Source organism: Dermacentor albipictus, chromosome 2 (assembly GCF_038994185.2).
Source record: "Dermacentor albipictus isolate Rhodes 1998 colony chromosome 2, USDA_Dalb.pri_finalv2, whole genome shotgun sequence".
Classification (NCBI taxonomy): Eukaryota; Metazoa; Arthropoda; class Arachnida; order Ixodida; family Ixodidae; genus Dermacentor; species Dermacentor albipictus.
In genome coordinates this window covers 65419437-65444013 of record NC_091822.1, presented here as the reverse complement: position 1 = coordinate 65444013, position 24577 = coordinate 65419437, and the positions used below count along the sequence as shown (strand labels likewise).

The window sequence follows — 24577 nt, the reverse complement described above, 5'->3', positions numbered from 1 at the left end:
ACGTAGATGGAACTCTAGGAAGGAAGGAGGAAAAGAGGCAGTGCCCGTACAAGGCAGGGCTGACGTGAGAAGGCAAGGAAACCCTACTGCTACACGATGGCCTTTATGTAGAAGCTAGACAAAATCAAGTTCAAGGTATGGTACAGCACGTTGCTGCTGAAGCCCCTCCGTCCACGTGCCACTGCCGGCGGTGGCGCGTGGATGGAAGAGCTTTAGTTGCTGCTATTTCTGAATAATAAACACCAGGCAAATATGTCAAGCGCACAAACTGCGCAGGGCGTGCGAAAGCATAGCCGCATTAATTAAAGCGCGCCGCAGGTTCCAGTTGACACTGCGGAAGCGGTCGACCGTCAAATCAACGCTTCTGCGCCCGCCGCGGTAGGAAGGAAGGAAGGAAAAAGTGGAGAAGGAAAGGTAGGGAGGTTAACCAGTTTGGCTTAACCGGTTTGCGACCCTACACATGTGAGAGGGATGGGGGAGATTAAAGATGGGGAAGGGGGAGAGAGAGCACAGCACACACACATCGTCCGTTGGAGTCCATCAATCTGGCATGGTACGCGACGTCACTCTCACAGCTGCTTGTCCAATCCCGTCTCTTTCAAAAACCGAAGTAGTCCCTTTGTCGCCTTCACCTGCGATATCTTCTGTCGGCGGCATGTGAAAATCGTGTCGAGGGACAATGGTCTACTGTCAAGGCGCGCTAGAACAGATGCCAGGGACTGTCGCTGAACATTATATTCAGGACAGTCGCACAGAACATGTTCCAGCGTCTCCTCGCAAAGACAGGCATTGCAGAGACGGTAGCATTGCAGCTATGGCATTGGTAGAGGTCGCGTAGGCGATACCAACCGTGGCAGCCGCATTTCCACGGGGGCGAAATAGAAAACTCACGTGCACTTAGATTTTGGGACACCTTAAAGAACATCACGGTGTCAAAATTAACCCGGAATCTCATAATCCAGTTGCATAATAAATTCTGTTCTTTTTAGCCTTGTATACTGCGAAGTGTGTTATATTATGTTAATAAAGTATTTTTGCAGAGGTACGAGTTTTTCATGAAACCTTGCGGCAGCTCACTGCTGCCATGTGTTGTAGCTGGAGAAGGCAGTGCGTCTTTCAAACTGCCCTTTGCAACTTATTTTTCCCTGCTTTTTCGAACCTGTTCGGAGAAAAAAATTCAAACTCCTTTTGAGCCCGGCCGATCCAACATGCATCGCCGACCACTGAGTCACCAGCATGAGATCAGCGAAGCCGAAGCTATCTTGGTCTGTCCAGGCGTCTTTGTTGGTGTCGGCGGCATTATATTGCGGTGGCTGACCCGCTCCCACATTCCACGAGGTTGGAATGGTATGCCGAGTGCCTAGCTACAAGAAAGTTTTTCTTTAGGCCGCCAATTCATTTCAAATCATTTCAGTTGTCTCCTTGCCCTACCGTGTCGCATGAAGACCCTCCTCAGCATTCATTATTCCCTCTGCGCAACGATGCAACGTGCGCCGGCAAAGCAGCCTTTCATTCCGCGCACGCTTCAGCCTTCTCCTCCCTTAAACAAACCAGTGCTGTTACCGGCCGGAACTGGTCGGCCATCAAGACATGCAGCTTGTCGAGCAGTCACGCGATTCGTAAATGGAAATAATGGAGCCACTACAGGAATGTATTTTCTTTTAAACCTCCTTGCCCTTCCCTGCTAATTACCTCCTTTACTTAAGGGCTGTTCGTGCTCCGTGCTACACCCCATGCCGATCCCATGTGCCACGCTAAGCCAGATAGTCGTAGAAGACTGAAACCTTTGTCCCTCCTGTTGCCCTGCATCGTGGACAAAAGAAAAAAAAGAAATGCAGCTCGCTAAGGCACAAATTGAGTCCCGAGCTTTCATTGTCGTTCACATCAGTGGCGCTTACATGAACGCATCCCCGTCGTCTTCGTCTGAAGGCGAACCGCGTGATGCGACAGGAGAGAGTAGGTAATGAAGGGGCGAACTCGTCTGTCGGGTCGCATGGCTGTCGCCCTGGTGTCTGCCCCATTCACTGGAGGAATGCAAATATCCGAAAACGGGCTCCGTTTCTTCTTCTTGGCCGAGGACTACTTTCCAATACTGTCAAATTTGTGCATGCGCGTCTACCGTAATAACCCGCGTATGATGCAGAATTTAATGCGAGGTGATATTTGGGGACACCAAAACTCAAAACTAATAGAATTTTGATTGGCACATATAGAAGGAGAGAGAAAAAGTAAAAAAAGAAGGTGAACTGCAACGGGAACGAGAAACGTATTACATGATTAAAAAATAAAATGAAAAAGAATGTGAGGGAAACAACACTGAAAGCATTCGGGCAAAGCATTTCGTTTGATGACGATTCGCACTTTACTATCCTATCAGAGTATCCTATCACCGCATGTTGATAGTGCTTCTAGCAAACCGACACTATATGAACCGCACTATTTGCTGTCGTTGTCCCCATTTTGCTTGCTAAACATCAGAAAACTCAGCACCGTATGAGTATTCACATATATATCTGGCAAGCATGTGCTTCCAACATGGCGGACGTTGAGATGATCGCGTCTCTGTCGAAAGGTGCACATTTTGGAGAAGAGCGGAATTCGAAGGGAAACCATAAGAATTAGGTTTTGCCGAACAAATATAAGGTATATGAATGCACTCGCATTTAAGCGATTAAATGCTTAAAATTACAATAACTGTAAAAAGCAGCCCTTCGCATAGCTTCTGCACGCTCTGCGTAGTTTGTCCGCTTGACATATTTGCATGGTGTTTATTTTTCAGAAATAGCAGCAACCTACTGCACCTTAGCTTGAACTTAAGCTTATCCAGTTTCTCCGAACCACTGTCCTGTAGCGGTAAGGTTTCGTTGCCCTCGCTCGTCAACCCTCCCCCCCCCCCCCCCTCCTTTGCACGGAAACTGCCTCTTCTCGTCCCTTTCTCTCTACAGCTCTTTGTACGTCCCCTCCGGGTTCGCACCTTACTACAAAAGGAAGCCCTGCAGTTCCTCAAATGCTTCTGGAGGGAGTCACGGATAATTACAGCTGTCAGCAGGCAAATGTGGGGAGACCCAGGGAGCTCCAGAGGGCATTGTGCACATACCACGCGTGTGGTATGAAAAGGAATTTCTCCCGTCACCTCCCTGACACACGGGCAAAACTAGTCCTTTCCAGTAAACCCCTTTTGCTGCTCTGAAGGACCCTTTGCAGAAAGGAGTTGCGCCGATGACACACGGCACCGCACTGAACTTCTTTAGGTAGTTCCTCAGATGAACGCCGCAAGGAAAATAGCGCTGGCTGTTAAAGCCACAAGAGAGAAAACATTCTTAAAAAGCTGCGTATTTAATTACACTTAGCTACTGTAGAACCTAAAAATATATTTTTTTCATTGTTGATGGCTAATAATGCTTATAGTCGTTAATTTTATTCGCGTTTTTGCATTGTTAGCAGCCATTAAACTTGGTCGAGCAACTATGTGCAGCCGGTGTTTTGCTGTGCGTGCTGTTTATTCTGGTGATGCCCACGTTTCTGTCGTCCTTTTTCACGTCTTTGTCGTCCCTTCCTTCATGTGCGCAGGCGTAACGCGTTTTATTAGTAAGTTTATTTTCGACCATCACGTCATACATGATGATGCAGGGGGACCGAAGTAAAAGCTGTCTTTCAACAGCTTTACAGAGCAACGGCCCCCCTTATTTGGCAGTAGCATACAAAGTCATAAAAAAGAAGATACACAAAAAGAAACACTGCCCACGGCGGTCACATTACACCACATAGCAATATATAAACATATTACATAAAGGCTGCATCTGGTACATAACTTAAAAAAAGAATTAAGTCATGCTCACATGGCAAATAAAGAAATGAAGGCTTTTAATGGTTTACACAATGCAATGACATGGCAAAGGCACTTTAATAGAAAAAAAAAACAGGAATAACACCGAGTAACACCATACTTCTGTAAAGCGATTCGAGTTTCGTTGCATAAAGAAATAACAAGAAAAAGTTTAGGAAAGAAAGTAAGCCAAGAGTGTCCGAAATGTGGCATTTTGAAGTATTATATCCTGTCTCAATAGGTCATTAAGAAGTTGTGGAAGCCGGTGTTCTAACGTTTGTAGCCCATATGTTGTTCGAAATGTTTTAATTTCCCACATATCCTTATTTCTTGTGTTGTAGCTTTGTTCACGCCTTGTCAGGCCTGAAAGAGCTTGAATAAAAGATGTTTTGCTTAAATGTTCTTGTTTAAGTGTTCGGCTGAGGCGATAGTCGTAGATTTTTGTTACTGGAACTATTTTGTGTTCTAAAAATACTTCTCTTGTATGATGCAACGTCGGTAATTTCTTAACAATCCGCATTGCTTTTTTTTGTAATACAAGTAATTTGTTCAGGTTTGCCTGTGTTGTAGTTGCCCAGATAAGGCTACAATAGTTAAGGCGAGAATTAAATAAAGAGTAATAAACTAACATCATAACACAAGAGGGTAATATTTCACGGTTGCGATAGAGCAGACCAATTATTTGTGATAATTTGGAAGTAATGTGGGCCACATGATCGTCCCAGGACATCTGCTGGTTAAACACAACGCCCAGAGTTTTAAACTGGGGTACTATTTCTAGCGGACAAGATCTGAAGTATATTTCTTTTGTCAGAGTAACTTGTTTATTCTTGGCCCTAAAAACAACTGCTTTTGTTTTGCTCACATTAATTTGCAATTCAATATGTTATTCCAACTGTGGTTTCTTCCGGGTATTTCCCGCGGGCGCTGATTGTGCAGTCTCCATCTCGTGACGTGAACACACCACATGCGCGCAGCAAGCAAAGACGACACTGCCGGAATTCAACATGGCGGCACTAGCGACGTTATGCGAGCGTTTGAGGGTGTAGCTAGAGGAAATCTTCACTATTCGACAAATTGTATTACTGCTAACAATTAAAATATTTTCGCAAGGTAAAAAAAAAATACCTATGGGCACCGTAGTTGTGTGGCAGGTTTCCTTCTATTGACGAGTTGTGCACGCTGTGTGCGAGAGTAACTCCTTTTCCGCTCGAAAAGTAGTTGCGCGATCTTTTTTCCCGAAAAGGAACTTTGCCGTAAAAGAGATACTACTTTGTCGTGTGTCATTGCACTTGAACGCCTTCCGGTAGATGTCCCTTACCTAAAGGACTTTAGAGTGCCCGTGTGTCAGGGGTAATAATAATAACTCGCTTCTGCCATGCATACAGGCGCTCTGAATCAACCCCCGACGTGGTGTGCCGGACAGCAGCAGCCACAGGAGCAGTGGGAAAGTTGAAGGAAGAGAACGTGACGACAACAACATCAAAGCATTCCAGGAAAGCATTTGGTTTGATGGCGAATCGCACGTTAGTCATCGTCAGCGCTGTCAGAAAAGAGTATCGCGTCGACGAAGGATGCTAGTGTCTTAGCCAACCGGAGCTAAGTAAACCGTATTATAAGCGGATTTCTACGGTATTTATTTCCGTGATTGTCCACTTTTCTTGCAGCACACTTCGTTTGATCAGCAACTAGATCAGCAACGTGTCGGTATTCGCATAGATATATGACGAGGCTGTGCTTCCAACATGGCGGACATTGCGATGATCGTTTCTCTGTCGAAAGGTGCACATTTTGGAGAAGAGCTGAATTCGAAGAGAAAGCATCAGAATTAGGCTTTACCGAACAAATATAAGGTATATGAATGCACCCGCATTTAAGCGATTAAATGTGTAAAATTACATTAACTGTAAAACACAGCCATTCGCATAACTGGCACGGAAGAATATGCGGCAATTTTTTTGCGAAGAATGAAATTATCACGCATACGTCTCAGTAAATTGACAAAATATTTTCGGTGACGCGCCAAATTCTGTTCTTGCCTGCCCTTTTTTTACCCAGCGTCGCGTCTGGTTCCCTTCAGCGTCAGTCGAGGGCTGTCAAACTCGGCATACTTTGCCACGCTGTATTACGAGTTAGGAATCAGCTTAAAATGTGCCAAGTGAAGTTTGCGCTTTTACAATCAAACGAGGCAGCGACCTGACCGGAAGAGCGACTATAGAGGCATAACCAATAACCGGCGTTGTGCGTTGGTTTTTTTCTTCATTTTTGCGTTTCCTGCATCAGGAAACAGCGGAAGCCCCGTTTGAGCCACCATAGTTGAAGGTCATATCATAAGAACCCAACGAACACTGACACCAAGGACAACATGGGGGAAATTACTTGTGCTTAATCAATGAAACAAGCGATAGATTAATGGAAATAAAAGTGGATGAAAAAACAACTTGCCGTAGGTGGGAACCGAACCCGCAACCTTCGCATTCGTTCGGTTCCCACCTGCGGTGAGTTGTCTCTTCATCCACTTTTTTCCATTAATCTAGCGTTTCTTTCATTTATTAAGCACAAGTAATTTCCCCTATGTTGTCCTTGGTGTCAGTGTTTGTTGTCTTTTTATATGACCAACAAAAATCGGGCCCCTCGGCTAACCCCCTCCTCATAGTTGAAGGTCGGAGCACAGCAGATTGGGAAGAGGGCAGCCTCCATCAATGAAAACGTTCCGCCGGCAGTTGCCGATACTGAGAAGCGTTTCTTGTGGACAAATTGGATGGCGGACATGCTGACAAACATCTGGGAGGACCATTTGTCGCCAGTACTCTCTCACATACATAACGCGCCCGTCTTCAACTCAATGACAGGGTTGTTCAACAATGCGGCCGGCGGGACCTCTGTCACTTCAAGGCAGCTGCGCCGTGCACAAGATCGAAAATTTGGGGCAACAGTGCAGGTAAAGGATAATTCGCGCGTGCCCGGGTGTTTCTCACGCTGGACATTGGTATGCGCTGTACGGCTTGTGTGCAACAATCCTAGTGCAATGGTTGGCCTCGTGGTGTTTGATATGTTCACTACGTGCCGTCGTCCTGACAGTGCCGCATTATCGACGTAGTATACTTTGAACGCATATTATAGTGAATGCTACAGTCATTCTACAATATTCGTAAAGGCCACCTTGAAGTAGCCAGGATGTTTAGCTTCTGCCGTCAATAGAACAGTGCCATATTAGCCACACCGCTTACACAACGACCATTTATATTGCTGTTCAAGTTCTATAGAAGACCAGTGCTTGGACGAGATACGCAAAGGATAACAATAGACACAATGTGCTGTTCTCATTCTTCTCGTGTATCTCGCCTAAGCGCTGGCCTTGCCGACTTTGAACCATGCTGCCCGAACGGGCCAAGTTTCTACCCTATAAATTTTGCATCACCGCGCAAACAAACGTCGCTTGAGTGAAACTTCGCAGTGAACATTTCAGGAAGCTAGGTCGTTGACAAACGCTGTGGACATTCAACCTTCTCATTTGCTGGCCCCTTGTTAGGTAAAACACGTGAACGGTCTAATAGAACGCATTCTGTTTGAACGCTTCAGTTTCAGACGTTAAGTGCAAGGAAGGACAGTAGTAATAGTTGTTGAATGTTACAACATCGTTGGCAAGCACTGCTTACGAACCACGTTTCTCGTACCTGTCGACTCATCAATTGTTAAACAGGGTAATAATAGTAATAAAAGAATCTCTGCGAGAACTTTTGAATTCAGAGCTTTGTTTGCCATTTTGCATCGGTGCTTTTTTGTCTCGCCTTGTTTTGAGACAAAAGAGACAGACGACCACTGGGTCAGCTACCCGTGAGCCGCCTTCATAGATTTGTTCCCACTTTTGCTACAAATGACCTGAGCCTCGTGGAAGAGAGCTTGCAGATGAGAGAACTGTTATGTGATGTTGGAACGCTTCAGCAAATTCTTATGTATCATGATAAACGCATGATGGCTCTAAATATATGTAGTGCTGCAAGGCAATGTCTGCAGCATATACATGCTTTTTTTGTGTTATTGATGAGCGCATCTATACAGCTCAGGGAAAACAATGACAGGAAGTTGGTTTTTCGTAAAAGCGCAGGTGAGAATAAACATAGAAGGCGACCGGACAGGCGCCGCCTTCAAATTAATCTTTATTGCATATATGAAAATAACTTTTTAACAGACGTCAGTAAACCAAGCAATTCTACACAAGCGGCAGCGTAGCGCCCACAATAACTAAAGCAAAACATTAAAAAAAAACTGGCGCTGTCGGAGTGGCATTGAAAACAGATTTTCAAAAAAAACGATAATTCACTGCTTAGTAAGGTTATTGTGAGCCATCCTTCGACAACTTTGTCATGCCTGAAAGAAAACAAGTTGTATGTTTTCCACCATAATATTCTATAGAATTTATGGGCTCTAAACGTGCAAACCCTATGAGCAACAAGTCAATGCGTCAGCGCCGGGAACATGTTGGTGCTAACTGAAGAGGTACTATATCTAAAATTATATGACGCTTCTTATCTTATCCGTTCAGGGTGACATTGTCACAGAGCCTTAGTATGGGGATGAAGTGATTGCCTGTTGCTATGATGCATGGGCCGACACAGCCCACAGCGTTGCTAGGGAAGATTATTCGGAAGTCTTGCCAGCGATATCTCAAGCTACTCGTGAACAAGGGACGCGTGGAACTCGCGTACAAGGAAGGTGTGGCAATGCCGACAAGAAGTAGCCGCACGCACCTGTCGTTGACGGGGTGGCGCAACCGATTCAAGTTGACTCCAAACGGGCCAATAAAATGGCAAAGAAAGCATGGGCGAAGAAGGCGCTACAGCAGGAGGAACAGTCAAATGACCTCCACAGAAACTTGGTGCCCATTTCTTGAAAACCATTGTCGTGATTTGCCACGAATAAAGAACAGAAAAGTGGTTTTCTTATACTTTGCTGTCTCACAAAGTTTACTGCTTGCGCACGTACAACTAGTTCGTGCACACAGGAAATGTAGTTTTCTTTGGCTCTGAGAGCATTTGCCTGCTAGGCCATATGGCTTGGGAGATTAGCAGTGCCTTAGTTTTCATGAACTGAAAGTCTGCCCTTCTTATGGCAATCTCTTCGTTAACCGTAAACGCAATTAGTCATGCATGGGAACCTACTTTGCAGTATTCAACTGTTGCAGTCGATTGCAGGCGCACACCACGCAAAGCTCTTTATATCCATGTCACTGGTCTTGCACTATTGACAAACAGTGCGATATGGTACAATTCAGTGCGCCGTATTGAACAGTGCTATTCCGGAGAGAGCTAAGCGTGCTGTGCAGTTTGAATGCCGACAACACTGCATTAAATTGCTGGTGGGTTACCAGATTATCAACTGCATACAAGAATACAGCACTTGCGATATTTTAAATGGGCACTCGATTCACATGGGAACGTACATTCAGTCATTTGGCACGTCAGGAGCAGCAGTAGCAAAAACAGTCGATATGTCAGCTTTCAAAGTTCATTCAACTGTAACATAGCCAGACCGACTAAACGGAATCGCGGCCTTGAATGGACACTGAATGCACATCTTTAGACGCCCAGGTTTCTAGCTAAACATCCTGGCTACCTCAAAGTACACTTTACGAATATTGCAGTGTGACTGTAGCATTCACCATTATATGTGTTCAAAATATACTACGTCGATAATGCGGCACTGTCAGGACGACGGCACGTAGTGAACATATCAAACACCACGAGGCCAACCATTGCACTAGGATTGTTGCACACAAGCCGTACAGCGCATACCAATGTCCAGCGTGAGAAACACCCGGGCACGCGCGAATTATCCTTTACCTGCACTGTTGCCCCAAAGTTTCGAACTTGTGGCGCAGCTGCGTTGAAGTGACAGAGGTCCCGCCGGCCGCATTGTTGAACAACTCTGTTATTGAGTTGAAGACGGGCGCGTTATGTATGTGAGAGAGTACTGGCGACAAATGGTCCTCCCAGATGTTTGTCAGCATGTCCGCCATCCAATTCGTCCACAAGAAACGCTTCTCAGTATCGGCAACTGCCGGCGGAACGTTTTCATTGATGGAGGCTGCCTTCTTCCCAATTCGCTGTGCTCCGACCTTCAACAACGGCGAATCATACGAGTCTTCCGCTGTTTTCTTATTGGGGGAACACAATAATGAAAAAAAAACAAAGCACAACGCCGGTAATTGGTTATGCCTCTATAGTCGTTCTTCTTGTCATGTCGCTACCTCGATCGTTTGCTTGTACAAGCGCAAACTTCACTTTGGACTTTTTAAGCTGATTCCTAACTCGTAATATAGCGTGGCAAAGTTTGCCGCGTTTGACAGCCCTCGACTGACACTGAAGGGAACCAGACGCGACGCTGGGTAAAAAAAAGGGCAGGCAAGAACAGAATTTGGCGCGTCACCGAAAATCTATTGTCAATGTACTCAGACGTATGTGTGATAATTTCATTCTTCGCGAAAAATTCCGCATATTCTTCCGTGCCAGCTATGCGAAGGGCTGCGTTTTACAGTTATTGTAATTTCACGCATTTAACCGCTTAAATGCGGGTGCATTCATATACCTTATATTTGTTCGGTAAAGCGTAATTTTAAAGGTTTCTCTTCGAATTGCGCTCTTCTCCAAAATGTGCACAGAGACGCGATCATCTCACCGTCCGCCATGTCACCATCTCACCATCCGCATATATCTATGCGAATACTGACGCTGCTGATGTAGTTTGCGCGCCGGAAAAATAAAGATGGCGGCTACGCCCGAAGCGACTGCCGTCCGCCTCGAACCTGTCAAGTCGTCGTCGTCCGCTCTGTGGCCCGTAACTTGCAAACTGAGGATTGTATTTGGTTTAAATTTGTGTCCAGGCGCTTCGACAGCAATGTATTCGTGATGAGTGGACACCGTTTCCGAAAGCGATACTCAGATTCTCGGCGTGTAGGCTTAGAGTGGCTGTATTGGCTGAACATGGCCTCGAAGATGTAGCGGCGGCCCGGGCGGATCTCAGTGGCCGTAAGTTAATATATTTGCTTGTTTTTACTCACTCTAGAAGGCGCCATCGGTGTAGCAAAGACTTTGTCATAGGTATTTCCACTCTGAATGAAAATGGAGATCGAAAGGAAATGACGGTTGGCCGCAAAGGCTGTTGTTTTGTCCGAATTGGACACGCATGGTGTCAGCAGCGATAAAGCTGTTTTAGAAAGATCCCAAAGCAGCGCTTGTTGCTAGACTGTAGAGCATGCTAGGCTAAATCCGCAGCATTCGACCCCCAATATCCGGATGCGAAAAATAGCTCAGCATTTTCCGTCCGTGGGTACAGTGGCTAGCCACTGTACCATAGTGCACTAGAATAATGTCCTAGTGGCGCGAGCAAGAGGGAGAGGCAATGGGACGGTTGAAGCAAATGCCAGTAGCCGCCGCCGGTGGCGCTGCTGAGCCTTTTTCTAGCTGCCGGTGCGCGGTCGGGCTGGCCCAGACACGCTCTGCGGCTGTTTGCTCCGTGTGTTTTCCGAGCCGTGTTACGTTCAACGTGGTCATTCTGGTGATAAACAATAGATGTTTTGAAAAAGAAGGCGTCTCTCTGCATGTACTGCACCACAGGAGGCACGATGCCTAAAAGAAAGACGGACTCGCATTGCTACGCTCCGGGCTGCCACAGGTCATCCGGGTGCTCCGAAAGCGACATCTTTTTTTTATTGTTCGTTTTAAAGACGGGCTGCGAAGCCTGCCTGAACTTGCTACTGATCACCAAAGAGGCAGCAGGAAATTTGAGGCTTGCAAAGTTTACCCATATGAAAGACAACGGTGGTTTGTTATATCCTGCCTCCCCTCTGTACCAGTTTGTGGTCAACTTGGAGAAAGACTGCACAACTTGTTTTAGTCTTCTTGAGTTCCACGAAGACAGTGTTTTAGATGTTTTAGATGTTGTTAAAGCAAGGCGGCAGCATCAGCTTGGCTGCCTTGATCACTGCAAATCTATGACAGCACAACTCACTGCCTTCTACCAGGCAACATTTCTTCACAAAGAGCGTGAATAAGTGTAATGAAAGAAGGCGCCAGGCATCGAAATATATTAAGCTCAGTCGATGTACCTAGAACTCCATGCTACAAGGTGTTTTTGGCTGTGTTTTAACACTAGTAGTTATATATACTGTGACTAGATGCTCGGTGTCTAGGGAAAGTGCACTTCAGGGTTCCTTTATAGCGGTGCCATTTTCATTGTGAATAAAAAAAAGCACTCAACTGGCTTTCTTCCAAGAGTCGCTCTACCAGTATGTGCTGAAGATGCGGCGGACGGCGCATTTCTTAGGAGCTCATATTGAGTTTGTATGTGCCCCCCCCCCCCCCCCCCCCCGCGCAATTGCATAGCCAAAAATAAATTCCGGGGTTTAATGCTCAAAGCACACTACAATCTAATTATTACGCATGCAGTAAAGGGGGCAGAGACAGAGACAAAGACGGCAATATCATTACTAATATGGATGAGATAGTTCAAGTGGCTGAGGAGTTCTATAGAGATTTATACAGTACCAGCGGCACCCAGGACGATAATGGAAGAGAGAATAGTCTTGAGGAATTCGAAATCCCACAGGTAACGCCTGAAGAAGTAAAGAAAGCCTTGGGAGCTATGCAAAGGGGGAAGGCAGCTGGGGAGGATCAGGTAACAGCAGATTTGTTGAAGGATGGTGGGCATATTGTTCTAGAGAAACTGGCCACCCTGTATACGCAATGCCTCATGACCTCGAGCGTACCGGAATCTTGGAAGAATGCTAACAATATCGTAATCCATAAGAAAGGGGACGCCAAAGACTTGAAAAATTATAGACCGATCAGCTTACTGTCAATTGCGTACAAACTATTTACTAAGGTAATCGTAAATAGAATCAGGAACACCTTAGACTTCTGTCAAGCAAAGGACCAGGCAGGATTCCGTAAAGGCTACTCAACAATAGACCACATTCACACTGTCAATCAGGTGATAGAGAAATGTGCGGAATATAACCAACCCCTATATATAGCTTTCATTGATTACGAGAAAGCGTTTGATTCTGTCGAAACTTCAGCAGTCGTGGAGGCATTACGGAATCACGGTGTAGACGAGCCGTATGTAAAAATACTGAAGGATATATAGAGCAGCTCCACAGCCACCGTAGTCCTCCATAAAGAAAGCAACAAAATCCCAATAAAGAAAGGCGTCAGGCAGGGAGATACGATCTCTCCAATGCTATTCACAGCGTGTTTACAGGAGGTATTCAGAGACCTGGATTGGGAAGAATTGTGGATAAAAGTTAATGGAGAATACCTTAGTAACTTGCGATTCGCTGATGATTTTGCCTTGCTTAGTAACTTAGGGGACCAATTGCAATGCATGCTCACTGACCTGGAGAGGCAAAGCAGAAGAGTGGGTCTAAAAATTAATCTGCAGAAAACTAAAGTAATGTTCAACAGTCTCGGAAGAGAACAGCAATTTACAATATGTAGCGAGGCACTGCAAGTGGTAAGGGAATAATCTACTTAGGGCAGGTAGTGACGTCGGATCCGGATCATGAGACGGAAATAATCAGAAGAATAAGAATGGGCTGGGGTGCGTTTCGCAGGCATTCTCAGATCATGAACAGCAAGTTGCCATTATCCCTCAAGAGAAAAGCGTATAGTAGCTGTGTCTTACCAGTACTCACCTACGGGGCAGAAACCTGGAGGCTTACGAAAAGGGTTCTACTTAAATTGAGGACGACGCAACGATATGGAAAGAAGAATGATGGGTGTAACGTTAAGGGATAAGAAAAGAGCAGATTGGGTGAGGGAACAAACGCGAGTTAATGAAATCTTAGTTGAAATCAAGAAAAAGAAATGGGCATCGGCAGGACATGTAATGAGGAGGGAAGATAACCGATGGTCATTAAGGGTTACGGACTGGATTCCAAGGGAAGAGAAGCGTAGCAGGAGGCGGCAGAAAGTTAGGTGGACGGATGAGATTAAGAAGTTGGCAGGGACGCCATGGCCACAATTAGTAGATGACCGGGGTTGTTGGAGAAGTATGAGAGAGGCCTTTGCCCTGCAGTGGGCGTAACCAGGCTGATGATGGTGATGAAAGAAGGGAGGGGCACTTTAATAATTCTGACCAAGTGGGGTTTTATAACCGGCAACAACAGAAATATTTTTGCATTTTGCCAGCATGAAAAGGCAGCCAACGAGACCGTTATTTAATTCAGCGCCCTTGTGCTTACAGCGTCACGCCGAAGTCGCTATGCACTTTCGTGTCATTCATGATAAGCACGCGACTTGAATGGTGTAAATATAGCTGCATAGAAGCAAAACAGGCTCAGATATACTGGCTTTCAAGCAGTAGATGAGCAAAAATAAGCTCGGTGAATTGCCAGCTGGCACGGCGATGCCACGAGCGTAATCGAAGCGCCGGACTTCGCAAGCAGACGAAGTTGGTCAATGCTACAGTATCGATGTGGCCTTCAAGAACTTCCTTTACACAATACTTTGTTGAATACAATCCTTGTCTGTCATAATGAAAGAATCATGTCCGTAAGAAACGCTTAGAAACGCGGACCGCCTCAAAAGTAGCGATTATGAGAGCAGCAGGTCTGCTAGAAAAGGTCGCAGTGGCGACACCTGGTGGCGTCAACGGAAAGGGGGCACGCACGCTTCTTCCCGGTCGTGTCACTAGGACATTCTAGTACACTATACACTGTACCGTGGGGGTCGTGGACGACGTGCGGACGGCACAAATCCGTGACGCGTAGTCACGTGATGCGCAGTCCGTCGCGAAAAAGACGGATTTCGTCCGTCTTTATTATGGTCTTTGTTGTTATTAGGAAGCAAAGTATGCTGCAAGAAAAACGAACAACTACGGAAATAAATAGCGCAGAAATCCGCTTATGATAAGGTTTATCTAGATCCGGTTGCCTATGCGATACTCTTTTCTAACAGCGCTGACGACGACTAACGTGCGATTCGTCATCAAACCAATTGCTTTCCTCGAATGCTTTTAATGTTGTCGTCACATTCTTTCCTTAAAGCGAAGCTTTCTTTGCCTCTTCCTTCAACTTTCCCACTGCTGCTACTGCTGTCCGGCACACCGCGTCGGGGGTTGATTCAGAGCGCCTGTATGCATGGCAGAAACGTGCCAGATAGGAAAGGCGACGCTAGAAACTTCTTATCACCCCCGCATCGAATGCGCACAATGCCCTCTGGAGCTCCCTGGGCCTCGCCACATTTGCCTCCTGATAGCTGTAATTATCCGTGACTCCCCCCAGAAGCATTTGAGAAACTGCAGGGCTTCCTTTTGTACTAAGGTGCGAGCCCGGAGGGGACGTACATAGAGCTGTAAATAGAAAGGGAGGAGAAGAAGCAGTTCCCGTGCATAGAGGGGGCGGGGGGGGGGGGGGGGGGGGTTACGATAGAGGGCAACGAAACCCTACTACTACAGGGCAGCGGTTCGGGGAAACCGGATAAGCTTAAGTTCAAGCTAAGGGGCAGTACGTTGCTGCTATTTCTGAAAAATAAACACCATGCAAATATGTCAAGCGGACAAACTACGCAGGGCGTGCAGAAGCACAGCCGCATTCAAGCGCACCGCAAAGTCCAGGCGACACTACGACACTACGGAAGCGGTCGACCGTCAAATCAAACCTTCTGTGCGCGCCACGGTAGCTTTGCAGCTATGGCATTGCTAGAGGTCGCGCATTTCATCCCAATCGCAGCAGCCGCATTTCGACGGAGGCGAAATAGAAAACGCACGTGCAATCTGCATAATTTTTACTGCATCTATCATTCTCATTGCAGTTCGCTTTCTTTTTAACTTTTTCTCACTCCTGCTATATGCGCCAATTATAACCTCTTGTTTTCGAATTTTGCTGTCCCCAAACATTACTTCGTAATAATTTCGGGTACATATCGAGGAGGTTTTCACGGTAGACGCGTCTACAGGAACTTGGCATTAGTCAAAAGCAGCCCTCGTCCAAAGAAAAACCGCAAACTGTTTTCGGAGAAGAAAAGCTTGTTCTTTCGCCTTGAAGTTGATCAAGTCTCTTCAATGTCATTATCGGCGTTGATGATACAGGAGGGAGGCCGGAAGTAACAAACTCAGCGATTCCTTGATGCACGGGTCGGTCTAATTTCTGTCGCAGCGTTACGGCATAACTTGTCCACCGAACCGGTCTCATAGACTATATACTGGAAGTGACACGAACGCCGCAAATTTACAAGCGCTCCGTGAAAGGAGTGTTTTTGTCGAATAATACGCTATCACTACGCTGACCTCTGTGAGCTTTCCACGACTGGGCTGTTCTTATTGGGAATCACTAGCATCACCTCCTTGCAGGTCATAGATAGTGTGAAAAGCCCTTGCCATTTGCGGGTTCATAACCGTGGGCATTTAGACCTGACAAAAAAGCGCGCGATGTCATTGCGCCTTACTTGTAGTGATGGTGTCATGGCTTCCCAAATCATGGGTAGGGACTAGGCATCAGTAGTTAATTACCCCTGCACTCTAGCGCCCCACGCGCAGGCAATAACCGCGCGGAGAGACAGAGCCGAGAAACTGCTTCTATAGATTAGTGTGCCACGCCGCCTAGTCGGCACGTTTTGAGAGACGACAGCTTAACAGGAAATTAGCATTCCTCCAGTAAATGGAGAAGACAAGAGGGCCGCAGCCATGTGACCCAAGAGACGACATCACTCCTTTGACTATCTGCCCTCTTGTGTCGCATCAATGCGATTCGCCTTCAAACGAAGGCGGAGCGCCGCGAACGTGCTCCTGCAAACGCCGTTGATGTGAATGACGATGGAAGTCCAGGAGTCAATTTCTCCATTGAGCAACGTTCTTTTGTCCGCGGTGCACGGCAACACGAGGGACAAAGGTTTCAGTCTTCTGCGGCCATCTGGTTTATCGTAGTACATGGGATCGGCTTGCCGTATAATACAAAGCCCGAACATTCTTAAAATAATGTGGGTAAGTAGCAGGGAGGGGCAAGGCGGTCTAAAAGAAAATGCATTCCTGTAATGGCGCCAGTACTTGCACTTACCAGCCACGGCCAGGAACAGCATTCGTTTGTCTAAGGGAGGGGGATGCTGAAGCACACGCGGAATGAAAGGTTGCTGTGCCGGTGCACGGTTTATTGTTCCGCATACGGACTGTTTCGTGTCAGATGACGACGCTGAAGAGCGTCGTCATCTGACACGAAAGGACCAGGAGACGACTGAAGTGATGCAAAAGAAATGACGGCATAACAACAACTTTCTTTTACCTAAGCAGGCAGCATGCTATTCCAACCTCGTAAAATGTAGGAGCGGGCCAGGCAGCGCAAAACAATGCCACCGAGACCACTAAAGACGCCTGGACAGTTCGAAATAGCTTCGGCCTCGCTGATAATATGCTGGTGACGTAGTGGTCCGCCCTGCATGGTGGCTCGGTCGGGCTCAAGGGGAGTTTGAAAAGCATTTTTTCCCAAAACGCTGGACAAAGCAGGAAAGATGCAAATGCTGTTGAAAGACACCCTGGCTCCTTGGGCTACAAAACTTAGCAGTGGGGATCTTCCACGCGGTTTTTGGAAAAATACATCAATTTAAAAAACTAGAAGATAGACATAACATAACATACTTCGCATAGACTAAAAAGAATAGATGCAAAATATTGCATGTTAATGGAATTTCCCATATCGCAGAGCTTAATACAGGCGCGAAATAAGCTAATACAGCAATAAGAATTACTCCGAGAATCAAAGAAACGTACTGGTGCAAACAAAATCATTAAGATGAAGTAATGCTTATTAATCAATGCTAAATACCATATTTATTTGGCATGCTCAATTGACAATATGACACAGGCTCCACGTTGGAGGTCATTTAGCTGTTCATACAGCTGCGGCGGCTGCAAACGACAGAGCAGTCGTAACGGCTGTATGATAACGATCGCGCAGGTGGCGTTTGTGATGAGAGAGAGAGAAAGCAAGGACAGGAAAGGTAGGGATGTCAACCAGAAGAGTATCCGGTTTGCTACCCGACACTGGGGGTGGGGGAAAGGGGAATAGAAAGAAGAAGAAAGGGAGAAAGTAAGCACAGAGTACGTGTGGGAGGGACACTATGCACAGGGACACTATAAACGGTCTCTTAAACCGGTGTACCTCAAGTATTGCAGTAATGCACGATTACTGCAATACTTGAGGTACACCGGTGATGAATGATTCCTTGCAACAGGCAGCTGAGAGTACTTCGGTAGTTGTGCGTGAGCTCACTTTTTCAGCGTCGCTGTCGTCAAGATTCGCAAGCATTTGCGAATGGCGCCATGGCGCCATCGCACCTCAGCGAATCAGAATCCGCGTCAGAACTTCCAGTGTACTGTAAGTTCTGACGTCACGAATGACAAGATCACTCATGAATGCGCACTCTCGCGGGTAGGGACCATTCCCGCGTTTCCTCGCCACTTCCCAGCACGTGGTACCTGCTGTCAAGTCGTCGTGCTCGGCAGTGTGCACTGCCGAAAGCACGCTGCCGTGGCACTTTCAGCTTCCGACTCGAAGACTGACGTCCCTTCGGACATGTAGGAAACTACTCCTTCCTTGTTTGCACTGTAAAGGGGCTTGGTGCGGCTGTTCCGAATTTTCAGATAACCTCTATGATTCTACGTATGTGGGGTCTCCAATTTCGGAGACTACCTCATAGGCAGTTCTAGCTTTTGTATCCCATTCGGCTAGTAAAGTTAAATTAAATTATGGGGCTTTACGTGCTAAAACCACTTTCTGATTAAGAGGCACGCCGTAGTGGAGGACTCCGGAAATTTCGACCACCAGGGGTTCTTTAACGTGCCCCTAAATCTAAGTACACGGGTGTTTTCGCATTTCGCCCCCATCGAAATGCGGCCGCAGTGGCCGGGATTCGATACCGCGACCTCGTGCTCAGCAGCCTAACACCATAGCCACTGAGCAACCACGGCGGGATATTCGGCTAGTATTCGGCGGGTTATTCGGCTGGTGCGACAAGTTCCTCAGATTTTAAAGCTGTCTCAGCTGCAACTGCGTCCGTAAAACCATAAAATACCAAATTGTTGCGTCGTTCCCTATTTTCAGCGTCGTCACTCTTTTTGTTAATTGTCGCCAGTGCTTCGTGATCCTGGCGCTGCTGATCATCATCATCATCATCATCATCATCAGCCTTGTTACGCCCACTGCAGCGCAAACGCCTCTCCCATACTTCTCCAACAACCCCGGTCATGTACTAATTGTGGCCATGCCGTCCCTGCAAACTTCTTAATCTCATCCGCCCACCTAACTTTCTGCCGTCCCCTGCTACGCTTCCCTTCCCTTGGGATCCAGTCCGTAACCCTTAATGATCATCGGTTATCTTCCCTCCTCATTACATGTCCTGCCCATGCCCATTTCTTTTTCTTGATTTCAGCTAAGATGTCATTTACCCGCGTTTGTTCCCTCACCCAATCTGCTCTTTTCTTCTCCCTTAACGTTACACCTATCATTCTTCTTTCGATAGCACGTTGCGTCGTCCTCAATTTGAGTAGAACCCTTTTCGTACGCCTCCAGGTTTCTGCCCCGTAGGTCAGTACTGGTAAGACACAGCTATTATATACTTTTCTCTTGAGGGATAATGGCAACCTGCTGTTCATGATCTGAGAATGCCTGCCAAACGCACCCCAGCCCATTCTTATTATTATTTCCGTCTCATGATCCGGATCCGCCGTCACTACCTGCCCTAAGTAGATGTATTCCCTTACGACTTCCAGTGCCTCGCTGCCTATTGTAAATTGCTGCTCTCTTCCGAGACTGTTAAACATTACTTTAGTTTTCTGCAGATTAATTTTTAGACCCACTCTTCTGCTTTGCCTCTCCAGGTCAGTGAGCATGCATTGCAATTGGTCCCCTGAGTTACTTAAGCAAGGCAATATCATCAGCGAATCGCAAGTTACTAAGGTATTCTCCATTACACTTTTCCCCAATTCTTCCCAATCCAGGTCTCTGAATACCTCCTGTAAACATGCTGTGAATAGCATAGGAGAAATCGTATCTCCCTGCCTGACGCCTTTCTTTATTGGTATTTTGTTGCTTGCTTTATGGAGGACTACGGTGGCTGTGGAGCCGCTATAGATATTTTTCAGTACTTTTACATACGGCTCGTCTACACCCTGATTCCGTAATGCCTCCATGACTGCGGAGGTTTCGACAGAATCAAACGCTTTCTCGTAATCAATGAAAGCTATATATAGGGGTTGGTTACATTCCACACATTTCTCTATCACCTGATTGATAGTGTGAATATGATCTATTGTTGAGTAGCCTTTACGGAATCCTGCCTGGTCCTTTGGTTGACAGAAGTCTAAGGTGTTCCTGATTCTATTTGCGATTGCCTTAGTAAATACTTTGTAGGCAACGGACAGTAAGCTGATCGGTCTATACTTTTCCAAGTCTTTGGCGTCCCCTTTCTTATGGATTAGGATTATGTTAGCGTTCTTCCAAGATTCCGGTACGCTCGAGGTCATGAGGCATTGCGTATACAGGGCGGCCGGTTTCTCTAGAACAATCTGTCCACCATCCTTCAACAAATCTGCTGTTACCTGATCCTCCCCAGCTGCCTTCCCCCTTTGCATAGCTCCCAAGGCTTCTTTACTTCTTCCGGAGCTACTTGTGGGATTTAGAATTCCTCTAGACTATTTTCTCTTCCATTATCGTCATTGGTGCCACTGGTACTGTATAAATCTCTATAGAACTCCTCAGCCACTTGAACTATCTCATCCATATTACTAATGATATTGCCGGCTTTGTCTCTTAACGCATACATCTGATTCTTGCCAATTCCTAGTTTCTTCTTCACTGTTTTTAGGCTTCCACCGTTCCTGAGAGCATGTTCAATTCTATCCATAATATACTTCCTTATGTCAGCTGTCTTACCCTTGTTGATTAACTTCAAAAGTTCTGCCAGTTCTATTCTAGCTGTAGGGTTAGAGGCTTTCATACATTGGTGTTTCTTGATCAGATCTTTCGTCTCCTGCGACAGTTTGCTGGTATCCTGCCTAACGGAGTTACCACCGACTTCCATTGCACACTCTTTAATGACGGCCACAAGATTGTCATTCATTGCTTCATCACTAAGGTCATCTTCCTGAGTTAAAGCCGAATACCTGTTCTGTAGCTTGATCTGGAATTCCTCTATTTTCCCTCTTACCGCTAACTCATTAATCGGCTTCTTATGTACCAGTTTCTTCCGTTCCCTCCTCAGGTCTAGGCTAATTCGAGTTCTTACCATCCTGTGGTCACTACAGCGCACCTTGCCGAGCACGTCCACATCTTGTATGATGCCGGGGTTAGCGCAGAGTATGAAGTCTATTCATTTCTAGCCTCGCCGTTCGGGCTCCTCACGTCCACTTTCGTCTATCCCGCTTGCGGAAGAAGATATTCATTATCCTCATATTATTGCTGAACTTCAATAGCGCTTAAAGCAGTACTCATGCCATGAATTTGCGCAGCTTTAAGTTCCGACGAAAGAAAACGAGCTTTCAGATCTGTTACATCAAGAGTGAGCTTATTCCGTTTTTCTTCCATGGACGTTACTTTTGCCATGATAGTATTTTGCCCTTCAAGCAACTTAGCAAGCAGTTGTTCGGTAGGCCCTGGATTTAATCCTATATCCCCTCCACACAATAATAAAAGCAGCAGGTAGAAGGCGGGTCTCCGAAAAAGAACAAATTTTCGTTTGTTTTGTGCCGTTGTCCGCTCAGTTCCTGATGGACGAGAGCATAGTACGGTAAACAAAGTTTGGGGTGGAACCGGCAAAACAAGATACTGCCGCTTTAGACAATTAGTGACAGGACTAACCTGCGTAACCAGAAGAAAACCGGTAAGCGCTCCCGCCATGTCGCCGGTTCCACGCCCCGCCGACGAAGTGCCGCTACGACGAATTTGTAGCCGTAAGTCACCACCGTTGCCGCCCAGTACAGTGTTGCACACTCGAAGTAAAAAAAACTCCGTACTCGGTTGATACTTGGCACGTCCAGAAACCCTCGCTTGACGAACATTGCAGTGCCTCGGTCACATTCATAAAGCACACCTCGTCATCCGAAGTGGGCACTGAAGGGGCTCCTGCAAGCGATACGCTCGATGTGACGACCTGCGTAACCAGAAGAAAACCGGTAAGCGCTCCCGCCATGTCACCGGTTCCACGCCCCCGTTAGCCGTACACGAGCATGCGCTCTTATTTTTTAAGCTTTAGCCCCTACGCCGAGCGATCAGATAGTGAGCAGATTTTCCTTTTCATGCTGGCAATACAGAGGCGCCGGTTCTCTTCGTTGAATTAACACCGATATGGGCAAAAAGGTTCACAACACATACACACAACGCGGCTGATAATGCTGATAATGCACGTCACGTTTGCGCCCCCAAGAGATATTTCCGCGTACTATGCATTGGTAAGATGCATAGAAATGCTTTCCTGACGACCTTATATGAACGGACATTGCGTAAATTTCACAGAGCGTGATCTAAAACATCTCGAAATCGTTCCGCAGCTCGCGACAACAATACTTTCAAGCATCGCCGTCCCGGATCGCCCAAGCCAGAGAAGAGGAAAGGCTCGCCGCGTGCTTTTTCCTCCTCACCCGATGAAAAGGTCCATATGTCCATAGGTTGAAAAGGCTTGTCGAGTGCAGTAAGTCCGTTTTGCTGCACCACAGCAGCCCCTTGTCCATCAAGGACCGTTGGCCGGAACCAACGCCCACCGCCCGGTCAGCCCGGGTATAGGGGTAGCGCCGGGGTCAATGTATCGAATGATGCTTTGTTGATGAGCACATGAAAGCGCTGGAACGTGGCAACTTCTGGGTGCCAAGTCCTCTTCCCATCTGACAACGGCGCAGTGTCGCACCTGTTTGCAAACGATGTAAACAGGTATGGAGCCACGCACCTTGACCTGAGCGATCCTCAGAGCCTCCTGCATGTGACTGTTGGTTTCCAGACGGTACAACTACGGCTACCATTTGAGCAGAATTTTCCACTCACCACCTGCGGCCATTCTGACTGGGTCTGGTAAGTGTGTTGGTTTATCATCGCCTACTGTGCATAACAGTGTCATTGTTAAGCACGGTGGTACGTATACCACGCATATGTAGTTCTGTCTTCGAGGCGGCGTCAGCATTGCTGCTGTCCGTGTCATTCCCGCATCGTCGGAGGCATACCAGAGGAATATGTCGCGCAAACTTTTGTTATAAGTCGTTGAAGACACCGTGCAGACTTAATCAGTTACCCATACATTGGTACGCAAGTTGTGACGTTCTGTGCGGGCGGCCGCATGCAGGTGCTTTTTATTTATGAGAAAAGCTGGTAGAGTGCTTGTCCGTGTCCTGAGAGTTACGTGGTCTTGTACGTAAACAGAGTTGCGGTGTTAGGGTGAATCCTGCAGAAAGACGCCCGGCGACAACTTTGTTGCTCAGGTAATGTCAAGAAGATCGCACAGCTAATAAACGCGAATATAGGGGAAGTGCTTTCGCCACATTAAGCGTTTGAGCACTGACCCTACACTCAAAATATACTGATCCTGCGCACTGTGGAAATCGATATACGTGAAGCTTTGTGTGCTGTTTGCTTTGGTTTACAATAATTAGTGGTACTGGCTTCAAAAGCAGCAAGTGAAGTGGGAAGTAAGGCACCCAGGCAACCAGTAGGTAAGCTGTCCGAGGGACAAAGGACTTAATAAAGCAGGAACTGTCTATTTGTCCGGCACTTCGCCCCCACTGGCTGGCTGCAGTCGTGTGACCGAACTGCCGGCATTCTTGTATCACTGCTATTGTGCCGCTACAATAGATGATGTGGAAATTTGCCGGCAGCTGGCTCAGCAGACAGCGTGTTTGAAAAAAAAAAAACACAGTACTTGCAGCCGGCATGCATAGCAGTTCTGATAATCTGTGGACAAACCGCAGTGGTGGCATTTATCGGGTCCCACTTATTATGGCGGCAACATGCGCCTGCACTCCTGAGAATAAGTGTCGGCATTGCAGTCGATGAAAATGCAAAAATATTTCATTCTAGATGTGTCATTTTATGGCGTCACAGGAGGTTACCGTGTAGTTTTTGCATTATTTACGAATGTCCACAAACGGAAACACCTATTCTGATATGCCCCCGTAGCACAGATCAGGACACTGAGGAGGGAGGGGGGGACGCTGGCACAATACGCCTGCAAAAAAAGTGTGTCCATCCAAGAGGAATTTGGCACTCTTCATTTGCTTTTTCCCCATCAAGAAAGTTAGGCGTAGTGCAAAGTTAAAACAGAATGGGATTTCCTGACTTGTTTTAGTCTAACATGACGTATTTCTGGATTCACTTTTTGTGCACAACATTGAATACGTATTAGAGGTTCGATTGCGCAACATTTGGACGACACGCACAGAAGAGAGACACTTACCAGAGAGCGCTTGTGTGTGTCGTCCAAATGTTGCGCAATCGAACCTCTAATATGCTATACGGACACGCCCAGTCTTCAACCTTGGCAAATGAATACGTACGATCCTTTTGGTGTTTGTCAGCTACCGCTGGACCTGTGTTCTGCACTATAAGTCCCTTGAGTTTCTATGTTACTCAATATCTCTAAAAGAAAATATCCACACCATAGATACTAGCATTTGAAATAAAAATTTGACCCTAAATATGTTACTTTATTTAACCCTCACAAATGATAAAGGAAATTATAAAAACACAATCAGTTTATCACAGCTGGGATATTGCCAGTT

At 46.5% G+C, this 24577-nt stretch overlaps 1 protein-coding gene across 1 annotated transcript in view; it reads right to left on the bottom strand.

Annotated features, from left to right (window-relative positions):
- The window catches only part of LOC135903268 (NLR family CARD domain-containing protein 3-like), a 36758-nt gene extending 14784 nt beyond the window's left edge, over nt 1-21974 (bottom strand). Inside the window, exon 1 of the mRNA XM_065433682.1 lies at nt 21675-21974. Within this exon, the coding sequence (XP_065289754.1) occupies nt 21675-21874 (200 nt within the window). The 5' untranslated portion in view covers nt 21875-21974. The remainder of the gene's footprint in view (nt 1-21674) is intronic.
- Nucleotides 21975-24577: the final 2603 nt, after the last annotated feature.